This window comes from Aspergillus brasiliensis (genome assembly GCF_001889945.1).
Source record: "Aspergillus brasiliensis CBS 101740 unplaced genomic scaffold ASPBRscaffold_3, whole genome shotgun sequence".
NCBI lineage: Eukaryota > Fungi > Ascomycota > Eurotiomycetes > Eurotiales > Aspergillaceae > Aspergillus > Aspergillus brasiliensis.
In genome coordinates this window covers 388,538-412,054 of record NW_027137444.1, presented here as the reverse complement: position 1 = coordinate 412,054, position 23,517 = coordinate 388,538, and the positions used below count along the sequence as shown (strand labels likewise).

Genomic DNA, 23,517 nt, shown 5'->3' with positions numbered 1-23,517 from the left:
GTAAGTCTAGGTTCGGGCTATACACGCGTGTACTGTAATACAAAAAGTCCAACATTATATCTACGTTGGTGAAAAACATCGCAGCTGATTCGTAATCCATGATCTCATCTCACATGCCTGTGGGCGTTCTCCCACAATCTGCTGGAACAGTAATACAAGTTTTGAGTAGGACAAGGCTCTTGTCCAGTCTGAAGGGAAACGGGCCCCTCGCGCGCTCGCTCTCATGGCGCGCCCGTAGCAGGTCCAAACGCCAAGCTCCGGCCGTATTAAATAGGAAGCGATTTTAAGTAAGTCTTATAATGCTCATATGCCACATTGTATAATGGCATCATGGCGAGCGGACTCAGATAATGCTCGCGATGGTCATGCGCGAATGAGACGAGCTCGACTGGGGGGTAGTCGCATCAGAGCTCGCGGTCGCGGATTCCGGCCCAAGATATGCCGATTCTGCGGGTTTGGTACGATGCTGAAGATCTTGTTGTTGCTGTTGCTGTCGCTCGTGGAGGTATTGCACCGTCTGCTCCACCCACTTCCACCCTTCCCACCCTTCTGGCCCTGCGGGGACCTCCGGATGGGAATATGCCACTGGGCTGCTGACTTTGGGCGACATCACCTCCAACTGCGAGCCAGTCTCACTGCCCTGCCAGACCCAATTGCCTTCTGCGCTTCCTTGCATGTCGCCGGATACATAGACCATCAACTCTTCGTCGCGCTCGAGCACCGCCAGTTCGTTGCGCCGTAGCCGGTCCAACACCACCTTGAGGAAGAACGCAAGATAGCGTCCACAGGCCAAATTCACCGCCCGCGAATCGCCAATAGCGGTACTCGCCTGGACACAGACGAGAGCAGGAGCGTAATTCTGGCGGAAGAGGAGTAGAAGTGCACAGCGCCAGAGGTGTACGCACAGCATGGTTCCTGCAGATGACGCCAGCAGTGGCCTCCAGTCATCACCGCTCGTGGCTGTAAACCCACTCCCAGGGCTGGAGGGAGGCCGCATACAGCGAGACAGTAAGCGAGCGGTATCCTGGGCGGTGGAGACACAGTAGTCCAATGATGACGTTCGCGTTTCAGGAGGACAGAAAGGAGAGATGTTATGACGATGGAGGATTAGGCGGGCATTTTGGAGGTAGAGAATCGGGGCAAGGGTGCGGGGATCGAGATACTGGTCAGCTGTCGGGTGATATTGAGGGGGAAAGGTCGCGAGGCAGGTGTTAAAGTGTCGTTCGAAAGTTTCAAGAGTCCCGAGACTCATTGTCGGACTTTTCAACGTGCGCGATAGCTGGCCGATTGATCGAACCACATGGATGGTGGCCAGTAAGGGGGACGTCTGAGAGCTTTCTGGCACCACGCCTCCGTCCGAGAGATATTGCTCGTCGACGGGACACGGGAGGCCAACATCGCAGTCTTGATCGTTAATGAGGACCGGTTTCCCCATTTCCAAGGCGAGAAGCCTGTAACTACTGTCAGCTGAATTGTCAACGATGGCACCAACGCTGGCAGCCATACCTATCCCAAGTGTACATTCCCCACCATAACCGCTTGCGCATCTCGCCTTCCAATGGGGGCCAAGGCCCCGACTCCAAATGCAGGCCAATCTCCTGCGCGACTCGGATTGCGGACCCAATCCACACCCAGCTCGCCGACTGCGAATTAACCTCGTACAAGAAAATGCTGACCAGCAGCGCCGCCCGTGCTTGATCCAGGGTGAAGTTGTCCTGCCATACATCAATCACTCCGCAACTAACGGTCACGAATTCTTTGCCTTCCTGTTCCCGATTTGCTTCCAGAGTGTGCAGACGCCCACATGCAAAGACTCCAAATAGAACCGCGGCCCATTCACGGGGCACGCCGAGGAGGGTGCCAGCTTGGTAGACCTCCTCGTACTGAGCGACAAAGGTCGGCCAATGAATCACAGGTAGGACGGAGTGAATGCAAGCGTAATACTGCCCCAGCAACCGATTGGCCACCTCCTTCGGGGGAAGGCGAGGAGGGTCAGCGGTGATCAGGGACTTGGGGCCCGGCTGACGGTATGGAGGGGGCACCCTCAGGATCCCTTTGCCATACTTTCGCAGATTGGCGCGAGCCTCGGCCAGATCCTGCATCACAGGCGCTTGTGGCCGGCGCGGGGGACGATAGCCGGCGTCCGGAAGCTTCAGCTGAGGTTGCCCCGCACCATCGATATCCAGATCCATCAGATTGTCCGATCGTAACATGCCCGATCGAAGTTGCTGTAGTTGTTGCTTGGTCGACAGCAGCTGTTTTTCGAGGTCTTGGACTTGCCTGCGAGACAGATTAGAATGGCAAGGTTCCCACAACGATTACAGCCACAGCACGAACTTGATTGAAGACATGCGCCGATTCGTCTCCTTTGTAAACTGGCAGCGCACCTTACGGTTGGTGCATTCTGTGCAACTGGACGACTCGGAAGCGTCACACTAAACAGAGGTGAGCCATGCTGGGTTCACGGGGGGGCGGGCGACCACCAGGGTCACCTTCCACTGCGGCGTAACATACCTTGACTTTGCGTTCCCGACAGGCATCGCAACTGGGGTCCTTCCTTCGCTGACGATAGGCCCTCTTTTGCTGCAAAGGCTGCTGTGACTGATGATGGGGGTGCGGGCCAGCCGCACCTCCGCCCACCGGTTGAAGCAGTCCGGGACCATTGAGAGAAGGCGCATCGGGAAGCATCGATGCGCCCTCAGCAGGAGAGCCACTCGACTCGTACGAGCGAGCGTAGGTGGGAGCGGTTGTAACGGGAGGTGGCGGGGGGTTGGGCATATGCTGTGCCAACGGCTGCAGTAGATGGGCCATCCTCAACCCGCTGTCGGGTCGACTCGGCGGAGCGGAAAGTAGAGGAGCAGGTGCGGGCCCATGCGGTTGAAATGGAGCTGGAGGCGAGGTCACCGCGTGCACCGGAGGCAGTTCATATGACCCTCCTGGTTGGTTCGGGCTACTCGAGGAATGATAGTAGTGCGCCTGCATGTCGACACCCGCAATGCAACCTCATAAGGGGGGAGGAACACTTGAGAAGGAGGAGGGAGGGGGTGTGCAAGCCGGAGCGATTGCGGACCAGACGAAGCTGTCCGCTCACCCGATGGAAGAGGCACGGAAGGCGGGGAGTCTGGACGATGCAAATCGAGCAAGAAAAGAAGAGGAAGCACAAGCCTTCCTATAGTGTGCAACTCAAATTGCGACACTAGTGCAGAATGATAGCTGCAACCAACAACGATGGAAGGGGGGAAAGAGGTAGGAATAATTGGACCCCGAATAGACGGCAAAAATCCCGAGCGCCAAACCAGAAAGAGGCCCGAGAAGTGGGATTGAATCGGGAAGCTGGCCGCAGTGGCAAAAGATGGCAAATGGGGGAAGATTCAATGAACTGTCTCGATCGCGCCAAAAAAAAAAAAAAAAACAATAACACCCGAACCAGTGAGCCACAGGGTTCAATATGCTCCAGACCAGAAAGTTAAGTTGGGACGATGGGGCTACCGTGGGGTCATCTAGAAGCGGTAGCTCTATTGTCGTTGGAGCGGACAGATGGAGATGAGTCGTCCTGTGGGCGCTGATGAAGCCATACAAAGCCCGATAGAGAGATGGACCAGACCACCGAAAATAATAAAATAAAAGCTCCCCCGAATACCGAGGTTGAAGAGCTGCAAGGAACGTGGGCACGAAGCCAAGCACCAGACAAGAGGTCAGGGCACGGCGTTAGGCGAATGTATGATACTTCAAATAGGAGCTGAGTTGGAGAGGAAGGGGATTTGGCAGGCAGAATCAAGTCAAAATCCACTGAATACGCAGGCAATTTGTTTTGGGCCAAGGAGGGAAGAGGAATAGTAGAGTAAGTAACTAGTTGTAGTTGTAGTAGTAAGAGAGGGAGGAGGAGAAGGAGGGAATGACAGCCCGGGGAGCAAAAAGGTTGAATATAGAGAAAGCGAGAGAGGAAGAGAGAGTGACGGCCAACGACAGTCATGGAAGGGATGATAAGCCAGTGGTCAGTCCGTCAGTGTCATACTTGGATGAACTACTAAGAAAGAGACGAGCAGACGTCGTCAGTCATCCATCCTTCTTCATCGCCGCCTCGGAGCCTCTTGGGTTTTAATTTTTTAATTATTTTTTCATTATAGTATTATTTTTCATGTTAACTACTGGTTTATTTTATTCGATCCGATTGTTTTCAGTTTAGTTCAGCTTCCCGTTTCCGAGCATCACTTTCCCTCTTCTACTGGTTAGTACTGACTTGTGTCTTATTCTATGAGACAGATTCCTATTCTAACACCACCGGGGCAGACTGGCTGCCTCCTCATGAACCTTACTTCATAATTATATGATTGCTACAAACATTCTCACCATCCCAGGCCAATTTCCTTCCATTCCTTTGGTGGCAGAGAGGGGGAACAAGCTCGACTCAAGCGCCGCTGTCCACTCTTCTTTTTCTTTTTTTTAATCTTTTTTTTTTTTTTTGCATGCGACCAGGCCTCGGATGGCGTGCCAGAGCTCCTGCGCCAGGGTCCTATCCATCCATGCCCAGAAATCGGCTCCGAAAGTCTCTCGGCTGACCCCGGTTACAGAGTTTAGTGCTAAGCAGCACAGCAGTTGACAAAAATATTCCCTAATAAAAAAAGCCATGGCTGAAACGACGACCAGGAGGCTACGCAAATCGGATCGAAGGGGGGTGCGGAGATTAGCAAATGAGCTTACTGCAGAAGTCTATCCTTAGGAATCTGTTGCCGACAGCCTTCTTTGCTCGTTTGGGTCCCGGTTCCCGTTGATTGACTGGCGGATTGGCTTTCCTGCGTGGTTTTCTATTTATTTTTTTCATTTTCAATTCATTTTATTTCCATTTTATTTATTCTTTTACTTCCTTCCGTTTTTGTCTTGATTTATTTGATTCTATGGTGTTTCCCTCTTTCTTCTTCTTCCTATTTCTAATATAATCTTATTTTTGTTTTGTTTTCATTCCACCTTCTTTTACTGTTCCTATTCTACTCTTCTATGTCTTTGGTTCCCCCCATCATTGCTTATTTGATGCAGATTGAAATAATTGCTTTTTTGTTCCTCTCGGCCAAATCAATTTCAACCTGATCCCACTTGGGATCATCTCGGAGGGGCAACACGAGCGGGATGACGATGACGATGCTGGGACCAGTTCCGACGGTGCGTCTACTAAAATTATTGTCTCTCGATGCGAATGTTTCTCTTATATTAAAACCACTGGCCCTACGGAATAGCCCGGTCTGTGGGTTCATTATTTGATCGTTGCGACTTCTAAATTGCTTCCTGCGCCTCATGGGTTCACTACTATTATTATTATTGATTCCCGAGTTAGCACATATAGTAGGATCCTACTTTTGCACTAATACTAACAAACAGCGCTACAACGGCCCGTCATCGTGTGTGTCTCTGCTGCACCACAGCCCTCCGGTACCAAGCTCCCGCGTTGGGCTCGCCGTTTTCTTTCCCTCCCCCATCGTCCATCGCTTTGGGGGCCTCTTCCTTTTTTTTTTTGCTGTTGCGCTTATCCGCTCACAGGCGGTCGACTGTTGAAGTGGTTGATTTTAGTAGAGGATCAGACCTCTGGCTAGTTGGAAGTATCCCGAGATCGACAGTGGCAGTGTCTTGCTGGGTACCGGCTATGAGTCCCTAAGATTATAACGTGTCCGCCGCATATTCCTTTGCTCTCTTCTCATCATTGATTATTTTTCATTTTGGCTCTTCTTATTTTGGTTTTATTTCTCTTTTCATCAATTTTCTTTGACGAATTTGCCCAGGAATTAATTGGGAAAAAATCTTGGTGAATCCATGGGCCACGAGGGTCCCACTCAGGAAAAGGGCGGAACGGCTGAGCTTCCCAAAGGCTGGGACGGAAGAACGGTTGAGCGTAGTCAGAAGGGGGATTTTAAGTATGGTTCTGACTTCTGACATTCGTCGGTACGGAGAGCAACTCCGTGCTTAAATTCTGACCTGCAGCTGAGGTTCCTTAGCCCTTGCCTAGTCTTTTTCTAGTTTGTAATCCTTGAGGCGGAATCGACATGGATCAGGTTGTTCTGGGCAGGACTGGCATCTGGCCTTGGCCGGGCCTGGTTGGTGTCCTTCTTCCAGTTCAGCCTGGAACCGCCGTGGTTCGCTGATGATCATCACGGCAACTCCTGGCAGTCCAACTGTTAGCTAGTCTCTCTACAGTAAGCCAGTCCTCTTCTTTCCCCTCCCTCTTCTCCATCCATGGATGGGGGCCCTGCGAATCGTCAAAGCCGAGTGGTTTTCCAATCTCCTCCTCTCCTTCCCCCCCTCTTTCTTCCCAACTATGTACCCATTGATTTGCTACTTTGGAATTGGTTGGCGTGTCCCAGCAGGAAACAGGACACAGTCATGACGGACACATGGAAAGTCAAAGCCGCCTTTACACCTGGTCGATGGAGTCCCCTTGAAACGGCTTGATTGGATGTCGCAGCGGATCGTTTTTACTATTCTTAATTCTCCTCACCGATGCTAATGGAGTCCGTGTGTTACTGGAACTCCTTCCCCCCTGACTGTGTCTGTGAGAGACGAAGGTGAATTTGGGGATGTGTTTCCTGAAACGTCGTCGGAGGCGCATTTGCCCTCGGGCCGTACAGTTCGATAGTCTCCAGCAGAATGGTTGGCTGTCGGACAGTAACCTGCCCACGCCACGATTGCCGGACCCTAGTAGTACGTAGTAGTATTACTACTACGTACTACTAGTCAGTGACTCCCACTGATTGACTCGGATGAACAGGGTGCTACATATTTTGACAGGGCATACGTACATGTCTCCGAGAGCAGAAGAATGTGCAAGGGGAGACACGACATACATTCACTCATTCGTTCATCATCATCATCACATTATTCGTAGTAGATTGTTGATTACTACAGTCTACTAGTACTATCTACCATCCGTACCAGACCGAGCAGTTCAGCGTCGTTCTGACGATCTACTCGGAATCCCGCCTCCGGATAGAGCCTATTGGCCGAGCCACATGGACGCACGAGGCAGCAACCGTGGTCAAGTTCCACCGCAAATCCTGCATATTACGCGATGGAGAATAATAACGATAATACTTCGCTTTCTGTCTTTGGCCGTGTCTTTGTCAATTGAGCCGGTGAACTGCTTTCTGCTGCTGGTGCTGGCTGACGATGACTTTGGATCACCGTGGCGGAGTTGGAGTCTTACGAGTGACGCCAGCTTCGGACGAAACACGGAGAATACCACCCGGTGGTGGCCAGAGCGAAAAATCCCCGACCCATCGTTTTTTTGTTTATTTTATTTTATTTTATTTTGATTTTATTTTGATTTTCCTTCTATTTAATTTTCTAATTTCGATCGATCTCTTTTCCCCTGCGGATGAAGAGAGCGAGAAAGAGATCGGTTCGTTTAGAATTTGGTTATGATTGTCATTCCTCGGCCTTTGCCATATTCTTGCTCCTGCTGAATGTAGTTTAGTATTCGGGCTTTGGATGGGAGAGTTTTCGTTCAGTATTTTTTTCCCCTCTCTCCTCTGATTCCCCTCCTTCCCTTTTCCTCGCTGCTGGCCGGTTAATCTTATCCTCTTTAGCTCTTCAGAATTTTCCCTTGGCGCCCTCTGCTACGCAATTCATTTGTCTATGAGAGGCTTTCTTTGAGGCTTGTGTGGTCACCGTATCACTTGCCATCCACCTCCGTCAGCCTGGCCCGTGGACTAGCTTTAGCCGTCAGACTCCTGGGCCAATGACAGGGCGTATGTTCCTTCTCCCCAGCAGTCACCAGTCAACCGTCGACTCGGGCGAGAGACTACCATCAAGTAGTCAAACTTGGCATCCCTATCCCAGTATCTAGACTAGTGCTATGTCTGTGTCTTTCTGTGTGTGTGCGCGGCATCCATCCAGGCTCGGGCTCCTGACGGTCATGTCGATCCAACAATTAGACGGAAGGGAGAATAGTGGAAACAGGGTCCATTGCTTGTCGCACTGATAATCAGCAGACGCTTACTCGGAGATGGCTCATTCCAGCCCTCGATCGTACTGTTGTCGATTTCCGAGTGGCTAGCTGATGGGGAGGATGTTGTGGTTGGACACTTCTCCTCCTACTGCTATTTTTCTTCGGCTCACGGATTCCGGAGAGTCAAGAAACAGATGCATCTCCCTGGTACCTACATATTCCAGGAAGCACGAGGATTAGTTCCGAGTCGCGATGACCGTCGACCGACCGCCGACTATGGCCGGCGTGTGCCTGCGCAGGACCAGACGACTTAGGCGGGGTGGGCACGAGCTCTAGCCGCATCATGGATCCAGCTGCATGCTGCTGTTTCTTCCCAGTTCCCACCGGACACACGCACGCACGCACACACACAAAATGTTGCCCTGTCTGCTGCGGAAATGATATCCCCAGCCAATCTGGTGGGAGAAGTCGTACAGACGGAAGACATCCGCATTCCTCGTCGGTGCAGGTTACGCATTCCCCCTCCTCCCCCTGTTTTGTGCCGTGGCTAGAAGCCCTGGCTTTCCCTTTTTAGCCCCTCGTGCTTCAATTCTCATGATTTATCAGGAGTGTTGGGATTATTATTCTTTCTGTCATTTTCGGTCTGCTTCTGGGCCTATCGACTTGAACATTGCAGTCGCTCAGGCCTAGTTATCCCTATCCTGGAGGGCAAGGCCAGGCGAGGGTGCACAGCCCGGGGCGACTAATGAGATTAGCAAAGCACAGTAAGATGTTGCGAGTTGCCAAAGTCGCGGAAGGATTCGTTCTTGACGCCTGCGGGCTGGTTGCATGACGGCCCGTTGGCTGGAAGCTCGGCTCAGGAACCTGGACAGCTCTAGCTGGGCATCTAGGCTCGTGTCGAGATGATGCTGGTGGGCTTGGGTCCCCGCACCAGCATCAGCAATGCGTTCAGCAAATGTGCTCAGATGCCTGATGGTGAGCCTAGGCTACCGATGTGTTGATGTCGCCCGTTGGACATCATTCCTTCTTTTCAATTTTACGAGAAGGGAACCTAATATCCACCGAAATAGCATCAATTCCACCACTCAACTGTCAAGCACACAGGGAAAGAAAAAGGAGATTGAGAGACGGTGACTAAGGATGACTAGCGACTGCACGTCTGGTAAGGCCGAAGAGGTGGCATGTAACGTAGCCGGGCCGGATATTCTAACCGAGATCTCAACGATGCGACGATAGTACGGTTAGACCTTTAGAGCCCGTCCTGGAGATGACCGGAAATTAAATCAAGACCAACCCACAGTAGAGGGTAGTTACTACTTAGTAGTTACACATCAACAGGATCCCTTGATAAGAACAAGCCACCGGAGGGGTACCAGTGAGATTCAACACACCAATAGGACTCTACCATTGAAAGAATCAACCGTATAACCAACTAACATGACCTGTCACATATCACAACTAACTACTAAGTACTAACAAGATGATCAAATTCGAGGTGGCGGCAACACACGATAGTCGTGATCGCTTCCCAATTCGTCTCCGAGACTCCGAGGGGGCTGTCAGCCAGTTGTTGCTTTCCGGTGAGCTAAAGTTAGCAGCCAGTCACCCGCCAGGATTGGAGCGCAGATTCCGACAGCCGGACGGGAAAGGATCCCTTTGAAGTAAGGCTACTTGGCTAATGGGCTAATGGAGACAAACCGGCTAAGTGACCGGAGAGTATTATTGGTGAAGCCATTCTCAGCAGCAGCGCACAAATTGTCAGATTTTCCAGGGTCCGGCGCGGCCCCCTTCCTTTCTAACCCCCTCATCCCCATGTGGTCCTTCCCGTGACAGTCTGCCGCTGCACCCCATCCTGTAACATCTCTCTCTTCCATCTATCTCGTAGATAAGTAACTAGTAACTAGTAAATAGTAACCAGTAGTATCATCTCTTCCCAATTCCTCTTCTGCGCACGCGCTGATTTTTAGTTAATTCGTTAGCTTCCCAGTTGTATCCCACGGCACGAGACTTGGCTAGGCTAGCTAGCAGCTGGCTGGTCAGTTAACCGGCCAGACCGACCCTGCGTCGCTCATCATCCCGTATTTTCCAATCTTGAAGGGGCGGTGTCAGTCAGTGGTGCAGTCATGTTATCTACTAGAACAACCACCCACACAGTAACTAAGTAACTAACTAACCTATACTAAACAACCTCCCTCTCTCTCCGCCTCTGGCGGCTATACTTCCCGGTCATGTCATGTCAGCCCAGAAATTGCAGGAATACTATCCGTCCATACAACCAACGCCCATCCCCATCCACGCCAATTCGGTGACTTCCGTCATCGGGACTAACGTTTTAACCCACAGCATCATCTCATCAACAAGGGTCTTTCACACGCACGCACACACGCACACACCCTCTCCTGTTTCATCAATTTATTTTTCTTTTCTTCCCCCCTCCCTCTCCGTACCCGTCTTCCTTCCCCCCCCCCCCCCCCCCCCCCCCCCCCCCGGCCCCGGCAACCCTCCATCGGTCCTCGGCACACCACTATCGGTCGATGCCCAATGAAATGATAATGATGAGAAAGAGATTGCCTACGAGCATCCACGTGGGCCTTGCATTGACCTCCTGTGCTTGTGCTTGCGTGCTTGGACCAGTGTTATGTTATTGTCTGATTGATCGTTCTTTTGGGGAGTAGATAGAGAGATAGATACGGAGTAGATAGTCGTCGTAATTTCATCACCCACATGGGTTCATCATCCACTTCAATTTGAGAGTGAGTGTGAGGTCATCTTCAGTTATAACTCTATACGGATAAAGTAGACGAGGGGTGTTTACGCAGTAATACTAAGTACTTTGTAGTATTCTATATTTGCAATTACATGTTTATGATATAGTATAACACTATGGATGATATATATGAATAATGTCAGCCAGTATATGCGATAACCCCTGCTAATTGAAAGGATCTTGATACTAGAGATGAGGAGTAGTACGGAGTAATACTACCAACTAAGCCATGGATCGAGGATTCCGAGATCGCCCCGGGTCAATGCTTACGAGGGTTGAGTTAATAGATAACTAGTGAGTACGTAGGTGGCGATGAACTCCCGAGGGAAATCACCATTTGATTTGCTTTGGTTCAATCCTGATCGCTCGCGCAATTTCCTTGATATTGGTTCATGATAGTTATTCGACCAATAGTTTTATGCTTGTGTAGTATCTTTGAGTCAGTAATAGTAGGCATACTGTCAGCATTAAGTACATATCTATCTAAGCGATGCTCGTGTACCCTATTTGTCTACCATGTGCTCGCTAACTGTGAGGCTTTTCTTCTTTTCCCCACTGGGATTATGGGATAGTCTTTCTCCGGGGTCAGTGCTTAGCAGGATCCTTCTCTTAACTAAAGTTATGGTACTAAAAGTTTAGGCTGGGGGTTCAGAATATGCATCGGAAAGTGAGGCATTTAAATCACATACTAACTGCAATGTTAGAACTTACTACTTGGTTTACAACTCGAGATAGTGGCCATGCAGTAATCCAGATAATTTATATACAAGATTTCATACATGCAATATAGCTATCTATCTACAGGATGAAATACTACAAACCAAGTCGTATGCAATGTTATGCATATCGGCTACTATATATGTATAACATCCACTGGTACTCCGTACTAGTATATATTCCTAACTACTACTCCGTAGATTCTCGTCGGAAGATAACTAGTCTTCGTACTATTCCTCGGCTATGACGATAACTAGCTAGCTTTCTAGCTAGTTAGCGAGGCGGATACAGTTGAGTCGTTGCCAACTCGACTCGTCTGATCCTTTCACTGAATGACTAGCTGATTAATTTGAAGAAGTAACTAACTAACTAACTAACTAACTAACTAACACCGCTGACAAGCTAGCTAAGGCATCTAATCAAATCAAGTCCGATTGATGATTGAATCAGGACAGCTCCACGATGGGTAGATAGCACCCCCGAAGTGTGATCGGAGGTGATTCCGATAGTCTAGCTGCTTCGGAGCATTGCCGTTGAATCAATTCAATTTGAAGGGTTGAGGGAGTGGTCAGAGGTGCGTCTGTTGTTCCGCCGCTAAGTAGATTCATTCGTATTAATCTATTTGTTGTATCATCTGGTTGGTCGGTCGGTTAGATGGTTATGTCGGAGGGTACATGCGTTATATCGGAATGTCCGATGGGATTATTCAGTCAGTCACATGAATAGTGCTATAAAGATGAGATATTATAGTCACTGAAGCAGTTTACATAGTAGTTATCATTGCTTTAACCAGGGTGACACTTAGAACAGAAACCAACGAACAGACAGACAGACAGAAATGCAGAAAAACACCTAACTCCCTCAATGCTATCCCTCCATCTTTCTCATCCATCGCCACCAGAGCACTCTAACAGATCCATGGAATAAACCTAAACCTTGATCCCCTCCCACCCCTTCACAACAACATCCACAATCCTCTTCACCCCCTCAATCTCCTCCTCAGCCATCACCCCCATCGTCGCAGGCTCAATACTGCCTCCGACATAAACCGGCGTCTTCATCTTCCTCGCCAGAATCTTCGCGATCCGGGCCGTGTATTCTACACTTCCGGGGCAGGAGTAGATTGTGGTTGAGATGACGTTCTTGGGGTTTGTTCTCTGCAATGTGTTAGTTAGATCATAGTGAACAATATACTATGTCAGTCTTATACTACTAGTATGTAGTAGATGATGATGGTGATGATAATGATGGATAATATGTATATGTAGTAAGGATTTGCACATGCAACATGTATATGACGAGCAAACAAAATTGGTAGTAAGTGGAAGTGGAAAAGGGTATATTGGAACATACATCTGGCATCGCATACACAAAACTCCCCATCGGCTTAATACTCCCTGCTGCATCACCGGGAGTCGACGATGTCAGGAACACCGTGGTGCAGGTTTGGTGTCGTGTGAGGTGGATGTGGGCGGTGGTGTGGGGGGTGTAGGGGAGAGGGAGGGAGAGTTCTTTTATTTCTGTTGCCATTATAGTATTTATTTTTCTGGTGTTGAGATGTATTTTGGTATATGTGTGTTTTGAGGTGAGTATTATGTGAGTATGTTTGTGTTTGTAGTATGGGGGTATAAGATAGAAGATGTTTGCTTGGTAGCCAGCCAGCAGCTGTGAAGTTTGATGGTTTGGTTTGCATCACCGCTTTGAGCTCCGGATCTTCCCCCGCCAAAGTTACCGAGTTTCTTGTGCGGGTCCCCGCTGCAACTTTTCTACAATCTTGGTTACCACCATTCTTCTTTAGCAGAAGTCATATTGTACAGATAAGTAGGTATTTCTGATTCAGTCCTGCTAGAGCATATCTATAATTGTGTTTGCTTACATACTAATTGCTACACTACTGCAGTATGGACGAGCACGAGCAAGATGAAATCCGCAGCTGGTCTGGCGATTTCGACCCCTTGGCCGATAATGCCGAGCGTCGGGTGCTTTTCGCTGCGTTTGACTCTTTCAGGTAAGTATATCTCAGCTGTATACGGTCATGCGCCCAACACGAATAGTGTTGTTGCTTCTACGTATCACTGCTAACCCGCTCAGGCAATATCGGAGAACGGCGCACATGAACACCACTCACCGTCGTCGTCAGGCCTTTTATGCTTTGCCATCTGCCCACTGGCAGATGCTGGCTGAGCCGCCCTTTTCCATTCTCGACAATTTCAACCGCGTGGACGATGCCATTGATGTGAATGCTGACATCGCTGATGCCATTCTGACCACCGGTCTCTCGTCGTTCGGCCTATCTGCGAACCCTGATCGCAATGACCCACGTCAGAACTGGCATGGAACGGCCACTCAGTCCGATGTCAACAAAGCGCACTCCACCTTGAGACAGTTCTACCGGGACTGGAGTCACGAAGGCCAAGCAGAGCGAGATGTCTGTTACGGCCCGGTGCTGACCGACTTGCAGAACGAGTTCGGCGCCCGCATTGGCTCCTCCGAAGACGACGACGAAGTCAGGGTGTTGGTTCCTGGCGCCGGACTGGGAAGACTGGTGTTTGAGATCTGTCGGCAAGGCTTTGCCGCGGAAGGAAACGAGATCTCCTATCATCAGTTGCTGGCGAGTAGCTGGATTCTGAACCACACGCTTGGCCCTCAGAAACACGCACTGCACCCATTTGCGCTGCATTTCTCGAACCTCCTGTCCCGGGAACAACAGCTGCAGGAGGTCAAGATCCCAGATCAGCATCCGGGTACGGCCATGGTGGAAGCCCAGGCGAACTCGGCACCATTTGGGCGCATGAGCATGTCGGCTGCCGACTTCACCGTGCTGTACACCAACCCCAGCAACAAGGAGGTGTTTGATGCCGTGGCGACGGTGTTTTTCATCGACACGGCGCCGAATCTCATTCGGTACATCGAGGCCATCCGACACTGTCTCAAGCCCAACGGCCTCTGGATCAACGTGGGACCGTTATTGTGGCATTTCGAGGACGGAAGCAACCGCAGTCAGCACGGGGGCAGTGACGAGGGCCACGGTGACCAGGGGATTGGGGAGCCCGGGAATGTGGAGCTGACGGAGGCAGAAGTGTTTTGCCTCGTGGAGCGAATGGGCTTTGCGATCGAGAAGCGCGAGGCGCCGCACGAGCGACCCATGTGTGGGTATATCCAGGACCCGAACAGTATGTTGCAGCCATTGTATCGGCCGTCGCATTGGGTCGCGCGGAAACAAAATGTATAGAGAATGTATCTGGGAGATGCTTGTATTTCTCTGTAGATAATGGTAGATGCTGATGATTATAGACCAGTGTCGGTCGGTAGTATTGTAAGTAAGCAAGCAAGCAAAGCAGGGAAACCAAAGATGGTGTCAGGTGTGTGTGTCATGAAAGATACCATACCGAAATAAACCGGATCGGCGATACGGCCACAGATTTTCAGCCGCAGACACGAAACAAAGAAGCAGCAGCAGCAAAAGGAAGAGGCAGAGGAAGAAGCGAGTGACAGACAAGGCTGGCGAAGGCTTAGCGGGCGTGGCTGAACCCGCCGGTTCCTTGGGGCCATTCCTTGGTGTGTCCACCGCGTCCATGGGAGGCTGGATGGAGTCCCTCAGGCACTAAGTTAAGTCAATCGCCCTCAGCCATTCGCACGGGCGAAGAGAGATGGGTGGAGTTGACGGCCAAACAAAGGAGTAAGGACAGTTCGGACAGATTGCAGATCCACTCACAAGAAAAAGACGGGAACGGGTCAACTGCCAACAAGTTTAGGTCGATAGAAGGGATCATCGGGTGTCAATCTCTCTCTCTCTCTCTCGCGTTGTAGGTACGTTGAATTGTAGAGGAGGCTGGGGGTAATAGTCGGGATGATCGCACGCAAATTACTTACTCTTCGTGTAGACAATAAACACTATAGAGTAGACAGTTGTTTCTAAAGCAGATGGTGGCTGATGAATCCATTCAGAATCTCACTCGGAAGGGATCCTTACGCCGAGGCCACACTGGGGTTCAATGCAGTATCAGACCATACCTTACCGTATGGTATCAGCCTTCCAAACAGTCCATCGATACTATCATAGAATCACGCTGAGAAAGAATCATGTTATTCATTAATTTGCCAGTCTTTGGTTCGTTGAGATAACATTATTTATATTGTTGCTTCTTTTCGATCGCGTCCAGACACGTAGAGACACCCCCTGACCGTCATCGTCGGAGAATTTGGGGATGGGAATCCAGGGTGACGTCCTGTCGGGCGTTATCGCGACTCCATCATTCCAGAGCACGGATTCCCTGCCATCAAATCAATCCAAATCTCACCTTTCCCATCCGTTGCTTGTCAGCAATGGTTCAGTTAGTTCAGTTAGTTGGGCGTTAACTAATTAGTTGGTTCTGTTCTTCTTCTTTCTTTCTCTTCTATCTCTTCCCCCCTTTCAAGGCTGTTTTTTTTTTTTCCCGTTGCTTGACATTTCATCTCATCTCATCTCATCGCATCGCATCCCCCGCAATCAATTTGGTGACAAGTCCCGTTCCTGTTTCTTTCGCGTTTGTTGATTGATTGCCTGTCCCTTCCCCGCCCAACCCAACGGCCTCAAATCTGCTGCTGCTGCTGCTCCTCCTCCATCCGACTCAGCCTCAATCCATCCTCGCCCACTTTCCTGCCTGCCATTCCCATTCCCATTCCTTTTGGGGGGAGTCACTCCCTTCTCTTGTCCCTCGTTTTACCTGCTGCCTTAAACCCATCTGACTCGCTTACTCTCTTCTCCCTCTTTCTTCTTCCTCCCCTTCTTTCTCTCTCTCTCCCCTCTTTCCTCTCCTCTCCTCTCCTTCCCTCCCCTCCTTCCATTCTTTCCCCCCCAATCTGCATCCTCCCTCCCTCCCTCCGTGCATCCATCGGTCTTCCATATCGACCTGATGAGCTCGCGGTTGAACTTTAAATCGTTCACCTTCGGGACGAAGCGCAACAAGAACCATTCACCTGTGCAGCACAGCCAACCCGTGAACGCTCCTTCCACCAACACCCTCGTCGCCGCTCCCTCTTCGGCCACTTCGCCCAGCTCTCCTCCCTCCGGTCACAGTTCCTCTACCACCAGCCTCCCCATGAATAATCAGAATACCTTGGGTCGCCCCCCGAGCTACACCTACAACACCGCCGGCCGGCCCACCAGCCCTCTGCCACCAGGCCAACCCTTGCCTCACCATCCTCCGCCGTTGAATACCAACCTCCCGTATCCTCAGTCCTCCATGGCCCCCATGGGCGCTCCCCCCGGCTACGGGTTACAACAGCCGCTCGGCCCCGGCATGACTCCCGGTCTTCACCAACCCCAGTACGGCGTGCGGAACCCCGCCGTCGAAGTGGAAGGCGCCGGCCGGAGTAAGGCTCAGCTGATCGTGGGAATCGATTTTGGCACGACATTCTCCGGTGTGGCTTTTGCATTTGCGACCAACAACGAGGCGAGAGAGGACATCATCACAGAGTGGCCTGGCGCAGGCACTCACACCAAACAAAAGGTGCTTATAAGCAGCCCCCCCCCCACCCTCACTTCTGCTCATGACCAGCTTACTGACCAGAGTCATTGCTTGGCTTGTCTAGATCCCGACCGTTCTGTACTACGATCAGTACCAAAAGGTGGTGGGTTGGGGCCCGGATATTGCTGATGCTTTGGCCCCCACCGGATACCCGAAGCAAGGGGTACAGAAAGTCGAGTGGTTCAAGCTTCAGCTGATGCTCTCCGGAAACACGTACATTGACCCCATCAACCTGCCGCCTTTGCCCCCGGGCAAGTCGGAGATCGATGTCGCCGCCGACTACCTCTTCAAGCTGCGACAGGCCATGCGGGCCCAGCTCCAGAAGACCTTGGGTGAAGTGTTTACTCGTGAAGAGCGGAACATTCGTTACTACATCACCGTACCTGCCATTTGGAATGATGCTGGAAAGGCAGCAACACGAGCAGCCGCCCTCCAGGCTGGCTTCCTGAGAGATGAGAATGACAATCGCCTAACCTTGGTATCCGAACCAGAGGCGGCCGCGTTGTTCTGTGCAAAGACCGGTCTTCTGAATCTCAAGATTGGTGACGCCATCCTGATTGTCGATTGCGGAGGTGGTACAGTCGACTTGATTGCTTATGAGGTCGAAGAAGAGCAACCGTTCAGCGTCGCGGAATGCACCGCTGGCTCGGGAGACTCGTGTGGTTCCACTGCGCTCAACCGGAACTTTAGCAACATCCTCCGTGCGAAGATCCGGAAGATGAAGTTGCCGGATGGTTCCCGCACGGCAGGCAAGGTCTATGCCAAGTGCATCATGGACTTTGAGAACCGGATCAAGGCCGACTTCCGCAACAATGGCCAGAAATGGGCAGTGGATGTCGGAATCGAAGCAGACTTCCCCGACGCAGGCATCGAGGAGGGTTACATGACGTTCACCAACGAGGAGATCTTGCAATGCTTCGAGCCCGTCGTGAATAGAATCCTTGAGTTGGTGCGCAATCAAATCATAGCGATCCAAGCGCAGAACCGCTCACTTCAGGTTTGTACCAGCGATCCGTCCGCTTAGTTGCATTGGAAAACTAACCAGGTTTTGCAGAATGTCCTTGTCGTTGGTGGTTTCGGTGCTTCGGAGTATCTCTTCCAGCAGATCAAGCTCCACGTCCCTCCACAGTATCAGTCCAAGGTAGTCCGGCCGATGGACTCGGTCGCTGCCATCGTCAAAGGCGCCGTGACTGCCGGAATCACCGAGCGGGTGATTACGCACCGTGTGGCGCGACGCCATTACCTGATGGCCACGCTGCAGCCCTTCAAGGAAGGATATCATCCCGAGCAATACCGTGTCCCTAGTCTTGACGGCCGCGACCGCTGCAAGTACACAAGGCAAATCTTTGTGCAGAAAGGCGAGCGGGTGAAAATCGGCGAGCCTGTCAAGGTGAGCTTTTTCCGGCAGGTTGCGCCGGGAGCGACCCTCATGTACGAGGATATCCTGTACGCGTGCGATGAGGATGTTTGTCCAGAGTACACCAAGGATCCACGTAAGTTGCATTGTGGACTGGCTGCCTTGCTCATGCAGTGCTAACAATTGGATGCAGGTATCAAGGAAGTCGTCACCCTCACGTCCGATCTGTCCCGTAAGAACCTGGAGACCGATTTCGAGCGCATGGACACGCCTCAGGGTACTTTTTACCGCGTGTACTTTGACATTTATCTCACGCTAGACGGTAGCGAGTTCAGCGCAGAGCTTGTCTGTCAGGGCGAAGTGATGGGTCGGTGCCGGGCCAAATTCAGGTAGATGGCGCCCGGCTTGGGTCAGGCAGACAGGCGGAAGAGAGCGCTCCTGTATGGAAGGTCCGAGAAAAAGAACCGACTGAGAGTACAAAACGGGTTGAATGCGGATGTCCCAACTTTTGTGATACACCAATGATGATCAGCACTGCACTGGGAGGGCGTTTGATATGCTTAAGCTTGCGTCCGTGTGGACGATTTTGGAGATTACCATTTTTGTTGCGAGTCCCCCACCAATTTTGGGGCGAATTGTCTGTGTTTTCTTATTCCCCTGGATACCTCTTTCGATGAGCTTTTGATGAATTATATTTAATCCCATAATGGCAAAATTATCCATGATGGTTTCTTCCCCTGCTGCTGTCACATTCGGGACCTGGCCTTCCGGGCCGACTACTACTAGACAGGTCAATAATTACCGTCCAAGTGCATATCACCCAATAATAGGGACTACATGATTGGCTATTGAATTGTCCGGCATTGAGTTATTTTTCATCAAGCTTGTATTATCAGCAGGATACTGTAGTGATTATTGGGCACCATTATGAACGATAGTAGACATCACCAACCCACCCGGACTAATTGTAGTATCATCCTTTTTTAGGCAGTGATTCTGCTAAATCATATCAGTCTCCTTCCCTCTAGGGCCCTCTACAGTAGGAAATCAAGATAAGCCACGTAGTCTTCCCAAAGAGACGGATAATATAGACGTGTACGTCATGCAGGTCTGACGCTGATGGCTGAAGCAGGAAGACAATGATACCCAAGGCATCCAGCATCCTTATCGAACGAGTGAGGCAGTTGTAACTACTGTAAGTAGCAATGTGGGGGTTTTTATAAGCAGAACACCGATGCATTTATAGAAATGCACTGTGGTCATTGGAGATAGCCATGTCTTGTCATTTTTATACGCGTCCAATTGTAATAAGGCGCGTCGGACTAGTTGGGGTTAAGGCAATGTGGAATAGAATTGGTTGCTAGAGCCACGTGTGGGTGCTGAGAGCCTGGGCAGTGATGTGAAGGTCATAGTCAAAGGATAGTCTGCCCTTACTCGACACAGAACCTCTTCCGAGCGCTGAGAGCCCAGGGAAAGTTAGTTGCCTACAAGGGCTCCTCGGCAAGACGTAAGCAGCATTTTAGACCTGAATGGTCACTCCATGGCACTGGGGTATCCAGTTGTCGTAGCAGTAGACCTTGTCCCGCGCTTTCAAGCGCACCGGGATGAAGAATGACCATCTCTTGCCCCTTCAGGTCAAGAACGGCCACTTTGTCCAACCGACCTGGAGGGTAAGGTTCCCGACCATCAAGACCCCAGGTGAAGCCCGGTTCGTCTGGGTGCAGCTCGTTCCACACATCTACCAGACCATTTGCGGCAACAAGGCTGTCATCTTCTGGGAGGACAGGGTTAAAATCTCCTGCCACGAAGCCATGCCCAGCACAACGGAGACTATTCGCAACGATGGCGAGCTGCCGCGGACGACAACTTGGCTGAAGAGCAAGAGAATCCAGGTGCACGTTGATCAGACGGACACGGGTAGCAGACTGTGGCATGAAGACATCACAGCAGAGAGCGTCTCGGTCAAACTTACTTCGATATCTGACTCGCCAGACTGGTCCGATACATGCCCTGTCCGGGTCCCTACTGTCGGTACTGAAACTGACTTTGGATAAAAGCATCACAGTGATGAATACATCACCCCCATAGTTGCTGAGGTCCCCCTCATTAATGTACCAGTTCTCGCGTATCCAGGGATCACTAAGGAGGTAAAAGAGTGCTGCCTTAGGGACTTCTTGAAAGAAGAGTATGTTAGGCGGGGGTGTTTGATTGCGTATGGTGGAAACGATGCCGGCCATTCGGTCATCGGGAAACTTGGCGAAGGCATCTACATTCCAAGTTACAAGGTTAAGTGCAGGTATGTTCAGTTTCGCTTTGTCTGAGGCCGGCATTGTGCTCTCATCACGAGTCACTGAGGTGGATGGTGGGAGTGGGTTCCAATCGTTGGAGAGTGCATCAAAGGAGTACCATTCCTGAAAGGTTGGCGGGGCATCCGCATCACCTGGTAGTGGAGGGGACTGTGTTTGAACTTCTGCTGAGGAAGTCATGGCTGTGCAGTGTAGAGACACGCTTCTCTCGATCTGCCTAGAGACCCAATTAGGGGGAGTGGAGAGGCCCGGCGATAAGCCTGCAATGGCAGTTTCTCGTTGGATCCGAGGATGAAACAACGAGGGGGGTAACACAGCTGGGGCGAAGTGCTTGCTTGCTCCCTGGGATGAGGCCGAGGGGAAGAAAGAAAGAAAGAGGGGAAGTCGCGTTGGGATGGACGTTGGAGCGAGCCTCCTTGCAATCACATGATGCAGGGGTCAGTCACCAGCTGGATCACATGATGGCTTCCCAAATGGCTCAAACAGGAAGGCCACCGCATCCACGTTTTCGCTGTGCTGCGAGGAGACCCTCCAACAAACCTGTAACCTGTCTGTCGGCGTTCCCACCCCTTCGTGGCAGCGCCTGTGTTTCGTCGATTCAATCAATTTCATCATCTTACTAAGATCAAGGCAGCGCCCTGTTCAGCTGCCTTGAGAAAGCCAAGGCCACTAGAGCCCCATTTAGCAACGGCGGCAGCAAACCCTGGCCATCTGGATGACTGTTCTCTACGAAATGTCGACACGCCGTCCCCGATCATAGCCCGAGTGGTAGCCGGGCTTGTACTTCTGATCCCAGAAGCTAGGTCAGACGGCTTGACACAAGTACGAATATCTTACCGTGCAAGCTGCCCTTCAGGGCGACCGGCCAGTGGCTTGGCTTATCAATTACCTAGACCGGTGTAGACCTAGACCCAAGTCCCATTGCCATGCGGAGAATCGTGGAGAACCACCATGGTAGGACCGGCATGGCCGTCCGTGCACGATGAGTCGATCCTCTTGGGACTTGGATCCAACTTTGGCCTAGTCGAGTCCCACAGCACGGGATTACAGCTTCCTCGTCCGCTCCGATGGCGTGGTCCAGGAAGAGGAGCCCTCTTACGGAATACTTAGTAGGGCCCTAGAGACTCAGACTAGGCCTGAGCTGAGTCAATCCATCGCCACGGAGTAGTGCCGTGTGGCCCGCCGAGCTTTTTGCAAATCCCTCTTCAATCATTCGACGATCACTGACGAAAGGTGGGTTGCCGCACCGTGCGCCGGTGTATTTCTGAGGCCTTGAGAGTCTAGACATGAGTTTTGGCCTGTCCGTATGGACCTAAGATTAGTAGGCTGTGCCAGTCTCCAGAAGGCAGACGACTTTGGGTCCGCAAGCCAGTCAATCCACTTAGAGGGCCATCAAGTCAAGGCAAGAGACACTAGCAACTCTCCACTGTCCCATTGCTGCTATCGGCAGGCTGGCGTAAAAAAAAGCAAGTTGGGGCAATGAGTCCGTTTCGGTCCGAGAGTCCGCTTGTGTCTCGGAGGATTTGATACTCTCGGTGGATGATTTTGGACAGACGTGACGAATGCAGAGTGACAAGGAGGAACCGAAAAAAAAGTAAAAAGAAGATGCAAGAAAACAGGGTGAATAACCTTGATCATCTGGCGGAGGAAATCTGAGATCGCCCCAACAATGATGGAAGGGGCGAAGTAAGCAATCCCGAAAGAGTATAGGAGATGGAGAACAAGAAAAAGAAATGAGAGGAAAAGAAACGAAATACGGCATAAGCAAAGCCAAAGATAGACCGAAAGAGGAAAAAGGAAAAAAAGACTCAAAAGACAGCCAGGCAAGACGAGCAGAGGAAGAAGAAAAAAAGACGCATTCTTTCTTGAGACACCGCCGACTTGTCGCACATTGAGAGGAGCAAACGTAACGGACACTGATAATTAATTCCCAATTAGACTGGACCTGCGGCAAGCGCGCTTTGCGCGAACTGGGGCGGTTGCAGCGCAAAACCCCAGATGGGCTTCTTTAGTAAGAGTGGAGAACAGTAAAAAAAATAAAAATAAAAATAAAATAAAAAAAAAGAGCAGAATTCTGGACTCGTGCCGGAGGTGGATCGCCCGTCAGGTTAATTCATTATTTTTCCCTCACGCCCACCCCCGAGCATCAACTCACTATGGATGGATGCACGTTCCAACTCCCAACACAGTAAGTAGGATTTCACTAGCGGGTGAATAGCGTACTGGCTGCGCCAGAGGCCTGGCATGACTGCAAGGACACCTCACAGTACGTCAGTGCCGACCTGGGGCTTTCTCTTAACGACTTAGCTCCAATATAGTGGCATCGCTGCGCCGGAGCCGACTGACCAGTCGCAGCAAGTGGAATGACTAGACTGCCAGCACGTCACTCGAAACAGATGGAGACCCAGCGGTGCCTTCTTTCCTATCCCCAGCATGGTAGGCAGGTCCGTAGAATTTCATAGCCGCCTAAGAGCACGTCTATTTGCCATTCCGTTGGGAGCTGATGACCCCCCTCCCCTCGGTGCCGAGTAGGAAGCCGGCCCACGCAGCATCCCACGCGCTTTCTTTCGGTCATCGTGCCCTCTGTTGCACAGGTGATGATGTATGATTTTCCTGCAGTCCGGTCTAGAGACACGCTTGACTGGTCCTGAAAGGTGGTCCCGACATACCGGACTGCGCTATTTACTTCGCATTTCGTAATACCATCGAGTATGAAGTACCCGTTCCAATGTCTCTGCGTCTGCCCCGGGCAAGAGAAAAAAAAATAAAGACGAATACCGCTGAGGCGGAACCGCAGGAACCTGTTAGACAGGGGATTCATTTCCCCTAGGATCCGATCGGGTTCAGCTCACGAGGTCTTCCAATGGACGCGCGCACGGACGAGATACGCGTGAGCTCCGCCTGACGATTTCATAGGGAGAAGGGAC

The 23,517-nt window shown here is 51.1% G+C and overlaps 7 protein-coding genes across 7 annotated transcripts; 3 read left to right on the top strand and 4 right to left on the bottom strand.

Moving 5' to 3' along the window:
• Window positions 1–343: 343 nt before the first annotated feature.
• On the bottom strand, window positions 344–2,982 carry ASPBRDRAFT_52411 (transcription factor domain-containing protein; the record flags this gene model as incomplete). Its single annotated transcript, XM_067626897.1, has 5 exons — window positions 344–1,451; window positions 1,507–2,228; window positions 2,251–2,280; window positions 2,334–2,435; window positions 2,515–2,982. 5 exons carry the CDS (start codon window positions 2,980–2,982, stop codon window positions 344–346), a joined length of 2,430 nt encoding a protein of 809 aa, XP_067481512.1.
• A 412-nt stretch (window positions 2,983–3,394) lies between these two features.
• ASPBRDRAFT_39381 (uncharacterized protein) lies at window positions 3,395–4,034 on the bottom strand. Its single transcript, XM_067624134.1, has one exon. It carries the CDS (start codon window positions 3,971–3,973, stop codon window positions 3,497–3,499), a length of 477 nt encoding a protein of 158 aa, XP_067481511.1. The 5' UTR covers window positions 3,974–4,034; the 3' UTR covers window positions 3,395–3,496.
• An 866-nt stretch (window positions 4,035–4,900) lies between these two features.
• Window positions 4,901–5,371, top strand: ASPBRDRAFT_39380 (uncharacterized protein). Its single transcript, XM_067624133.1, has 2 exons — window positions 4,901–5,157; window positions 5,232–5,371. Exons 1-2 carry the CDS (start codon window positions 5,131–5,133, stop codon window positions 5,358–5,360), a joined length of 156 nt encoding a protein of 51 aa, XP_067481510.1. The 5' UTR covers window positions 4,901–5,130; the 3' UTR covers window positions 5,361–5,371.
• A 6,803-nt stretch (window positions 5,372–12,174) lies between these two features.
• On the bottom strand, window positions 12,175–13,093 carry ASPBRDRAFT_39376 (proteasome assembly chaperone 4 family protein). Its single transcript, XM_067624132.1, has 2 exons — window positions 12,771–13,093; window positions 12,175–12,574 (listed from the first exon to the last, which is right to left on the bottom strand). The coding sequence occupies exons 1-2, from the start codon at window positions 12,945–12,947 to the stop codon at window positions 12,347–12,349; spliced, it is 405 nt and encodes a 134-aa protein (XP_067481509.1). The 5' UTR covers window positions 12,948–13,093; the 3' UTR covers window positions 12,175–12,346.
• Window positions 13,094–13,176: 83 nt separating this feature from the next.
• On the top strand, window positions 13,177–14,976 carry ASPBRDRAFT_39375 (uncharacterized protein). Its single transcript, XM_067624131.1, has 3 exons — window positions 13,177–13,238; window positions 13,318–13,425; window positions 13,509–14,976. Exons 2-3 carry the CDS (start codon window positions 13,319–13,321, stop codon window positions 14,647–14,649), a joined length of 1,248 nt encoding a protein of 415 aa, XP_067481508.1. The 5' UTR covers window positions 13,177–13,238; window position 13,318; the 3' UTR covers window positions 14,650–14,976.
• Window positions 14,977–16,312: 1,336 nt separating this feature from the next.
• Window positions 16,313–18,677, top strand: ASPBRDRAFT_120581 (Hsp70 family protein; the record flags this gene model as incomplete). Its single annotated transcript, XM_067617361.1, has 4 exons — window positions 16,313–16,909; window positions 16,992–17,924; window positions 17,982–18,420; window positions 18,478–18,677. 4 exons carry the CDS (start codon window positions 16,313–16,315, stop codon window positions 18,675–18,677), a joined length of 2,169 nt encoding a protein of 722 aa, XP_067481507.1.
• Window positions 18,678–19,460: 783 nt separating this feature from the next.
• ASPBRDRAFT_39371 (endonuclease/exonuclease/phosphatase family protein) lies at window positions 19,461–21,000 on the bottom strand. The gene has a single exon (XM_067624130.1). The coding sequence runs from the start codon at window positions 20,768–20,770 to the stop codon at window positions 19,769–19,771; it is 1,002 nt and encodes a 333-aa protein (XP_067481506.1). The 5' UTR covers window positions 20,771–21,000; the 3' UTR covers window positions 19,461–19,768.
• Window positions 21,001–23,517: the final 2,517 nt, after the last annotated feature.

Coding starts and splice junctions, on each gene's coding strand:
- ASPBRDRAFT_39381 (XM_067624134.1), bottom strand. CDS start 3,973: ATGACTGTCGTTGGCCGTCACTCTCTCTTCCTCTCTCGCTTTCTCTAT.
- ASPBRDRAFT_39380 (XM_067624133.1), top strand. CDS start 5,131: ATGACGATGCTGGGACCAGTTCCGACG. Junction 5,158..5,231: donor TGCTGGGACCAGTTCCGACG/GTGCGTCTACTA, acceptor CCTACGGAATAG/CCCGGTCTGTGGGTTCATTA.
- ASPBRDRAFT_39376 (XM_067624132.1), bottom strand. CDS start 12,947: ATGGCAACAGAAATAAAAGAACTCTCCCTCCCTCTCCCCTACACCCCC. Junction 12,575..12,770: donor TTGTGTATGCGATGCCAGAT/GTATGTTCCAAT, acceptor AACACATTGCAG/AGAACAAACCCCAAGAACGT.
- ASPBRDRAFT_39375 (XM_067624131.1), top strand. CDS start 13,319: ATGGACGAGCACGAGCAAGATGAAATCCGCAGCTGGTCTGGCGATTTC. Junction 13,426..13,508: donor GCTGCGTTTGACTCTTTCAG/GTAAGTATATCT, acceptor TAACCCGCTCAG/GCAATATCGGAGAACGGCGC.
- ASPBRDRAFT_39371 (XM_067624130.1), bottom strand. CDS start 20,770: ATGACTTCCTCAGCAGAAGTTCAAACACAGTCCCCTCCACTACCAGGT.